This window comes from Armigeres subalbatus, chromosome 1, assembly GCF_024139115.2.
Source record: "Armigeres subalbatus isolate Guangzhou_Male chromosome 1, GZ_Asu_2, whole genome shotgun sequence".
Taxonomy (NCBI): domain Eukaryota; kingdom Metazoa; phylum Arthropoda; class Insecta; order Diptera; family Culicidae; genus Armigeres; species Armigeres subalbatus.
In genome coordinates this window covers 133,841,705-133,844,439 of record NC_085139.1, presented here as the reverse complement: position 1 = coordinate 133,844,439, position 2,735 = coordinate 133,841,705, and the positions used below count along the sequence as shown (strand labels likewise).

The 2,735-nt window shown below is 49.2% G+C and overlaps 1 protein-coding gene across 1 annotated transcript; it reads left to right on the top strand.

Moving 5' to 3' along the window:
• Nucleotides 1-261: 261 nt before the first annotated feature.
• LOC134206568 (uncharacterized) lies at nt 262-2,299 on the top strand. Its single transcript, XM_062682294.1, has 2 exons — nt 262-550; nt 612-2,299. The coding sequence occupies exon 2, from the start codon at nt 728-730 to the stop codon at nt 2,297-2,299; it is 1,572 nt and encodes a 523-aa protein (XP_062538278.1). The 5' UTR covers nt 262-550; nt 612-727.
• The last annotated feature ends 436 nt before the right edge of the window (nt 2,300-2,735 follow it).

The window sequence follows — 2,735 nt, the reverse complement described above, 5'->3', positions numbered from 1 at the left end:
TATAAGGAAGACAGAGAGAATTATTACGGTGGTGGTAGGTAGTGTAGGAAGTAAACAGGAGGAAGAAAAATAATAAACAAAGTTCGCCATCGCTTTGGAATGTGAATTCACAATTAATTAGATAGCAAATCGAAAATAGTTCTCGTGGAATTTAATTGTATTTTTAAATCGTTTACGATTAGCAAGAAAAGGTATCAGTCAGTTGTGATAATAAATCCAGTGAGTAAAACCTAAAAAGAAAGCTAAAATAGTGGAAAAATCAATGTAAATAATCTCATCTATACTCACCTGCAGACTCGGTTGAAAATCAAAATCCCAGTTCGGAGTGACTTCGGCTACCAATCAGGTGGATTTGCAGTAAAAGTAAAGTCGATCGTAAGTAGTACCCGTGAGAAATTATCTAAACTAGGAAAGCAAAATTTAGTAATTATACTTGAGTAGCAGTTCCACGGAAAAGTCGCTGGCAAAAGTAGGGTGGTTGAACCATACTTCAACACCCAAATATAAGGAATCGAGGAGCATTGGTACAGTGGGAGAAACCAGTTTATTTGTAAGTAAGCTAGATTAATGAACTATTGTTGTTTATTCTAAATATTAAAAATAAATTACAGTTCAGCATTGCTGAAAACTAATCAGCTGCTTCGGGAAAACTTGGTTTCCCTATCGGGAACAAACTGAAAAATAAACTGAAATAAATAGTGTTCAGTGAGTTTGTAGTGCCTGCAACATGCAATCCGGTTCCGAATCCGTGAAGGACAAAACGGTCCTAAATCTCACGGAAACGCCATGCGAAATATGTGGCCCGTCAACGCATGATGAGGAAATGGTAGGGTGTGACGGTTGTTCGGGATGGTTCCATTCCCGTTGCGTAGGCATCGCCGAGGGAAATTTTCCGAAAAAGTGGTTTTGCCCAAGCGACGCCTGTCAGGAGATGGCCAAGGAGTCTCAGAAGAAGAAGACCGTCAAGAAGCATCAGACCCGTAGCCAGAGAGAAGCCGATGAATCCGACAAATCCAGCAAGAATGCCTATTTAGCTGTCTCTAGTGTGGAAGCAAAGGTGCGTGCACTAGAGGAGCGACAGAAGCAGCAGATGGAGGAGCTGGAGGTTGAAATGCAGCTGCGGAAGAAGAAGAAGGAGATGCAGCGTGCTCTGGAGAGGAAGAAGGCGGAGATGGAGCTGCAAATGCATGCCGAAGAAGAAGAAGAGCAGAGGGCCTGGCAAGCTGAGATGCTTCAGAAGAAGAAGGAGCAGATGGATCGGATGAAAGCAAGTCAGAAGTCATTCGAGAGGCAAATGGCGGCCATGGACAAGGAGATGGCAGATCTTTCGGCTTCCAAGGTGCCCAAGACGTCGTCGAAATATGTTGGTGACGATCTACGAGCGGGAACTTCCAGCAAAATTCAACAAAATGTGTTGAAGCTGACCCAGAAGAACGTCAAGATGCTGGCAGAAGACGACGAGGACACCGAAGAGGAAGACGAGGATACCGATGAGGAAGAAGAAGCGGAATCATCGAGCCGTAGCTCCGAGTCATCTCTGGAGAAGGGAGCCAAACGGCGCGATTCGCGGAAGAAGCGGGTGGAGAAAGGAAGCCATGTTGGGCTAGGACAACAGCAGACCGGACCGACAAAGGCGCAGCTGGCCGCGAGAAAGGGGCTAACATACAAGCTCCCAAAGTTCTCGGGAAAACCAGCGCAGTGGCCATTGTTCTACGCGGCCTACAAAGCGTCCAACGATGCCTGTGGCTATATGAACCACGAAAACCTGATGAGGCTGCAGGAAGCGCTCGAAGGTGACGCACTCGAGCTGGTGTCAGGCCAGCTACTACTGCCGGAGTCGATACCGAGGGTCCTGGAAAAGCTGCGTCGGCATTATGGTCGCCCGGAGCAACTGCTCGAGAGTTTGCTGGACAAGGTGAACAGGTTGGACCCCCCTAAGCCGGACAACCTCCGGAGCTTTGTTCCTTTTGGGAATACGGTGGAGCAGCTGTGCGGCCATCTTGAGGCAGCCGATCTGCGGCAGCACCTCGTGAATCCGCTGCTGATCAAATCGCTGGTTGCTAAGCTGCCGGATCGGGAAAAGCGCGAGTGGGTCCACTATCGGAGGGGCCGAGGAGAGACGACGCTGACGGATATCCTGATGGACATTGTTGCGGATGCCTGTGAAGCTAACATAGACGTAGAGTTCAAGCGCATACTCCAAAGCAAGCCGGGAAAAATGGGTCCAAGGAAAGGAGAGGACTCTATCTCCACATTGCAGCCAGCAGTTCCAATGTTATCGCAAACGAGAGACTGCTGAGACCGTGAAATTGCTGTCGTGGAACGAGTCATCGGCTGCGACATTGCGCGGAGTTCGAGAATTTGCGGTACACCAAAGGCCAGAAGTTGGATAACCGTGAAAACCTGTGTCACGTGTGTCTCAACGAACACGGAGGCCAGTGTAAGTTTAAAATCCGCTGCAACATCGGCGACTGCAGGGAGTTCCACAATCCGCTGATGCACCCAGTCGGAAACGTGGTCGGGATGAGTGCGCATATCCGGACAAACTTCACGGTCATGTTCCGCATTGTTCCGGTACAACTGTACTGCGGTGGGAAGTCTGCTACAGTATTGGCGTTCCTGGACGAAGGCGCTTCCGTCACGCTGGTGGAGAAAAAGCTCGCCGATCGCCTGGGAGCGGTCGGAGTACAAGAGCGGCTGACCATTAGATGGACCGGCAATGTCTCCAGAGTGGA

Bases quoted from the DNA above. Each gene is read 5' to 3' on its own strand.
- LOC134206568 (XM_062682294.1), top strand. From the start codon at position 728: ATGCAATCCGGTTCCGAATCCGTGAAGGACAAAACGGTCCTAAATCTC.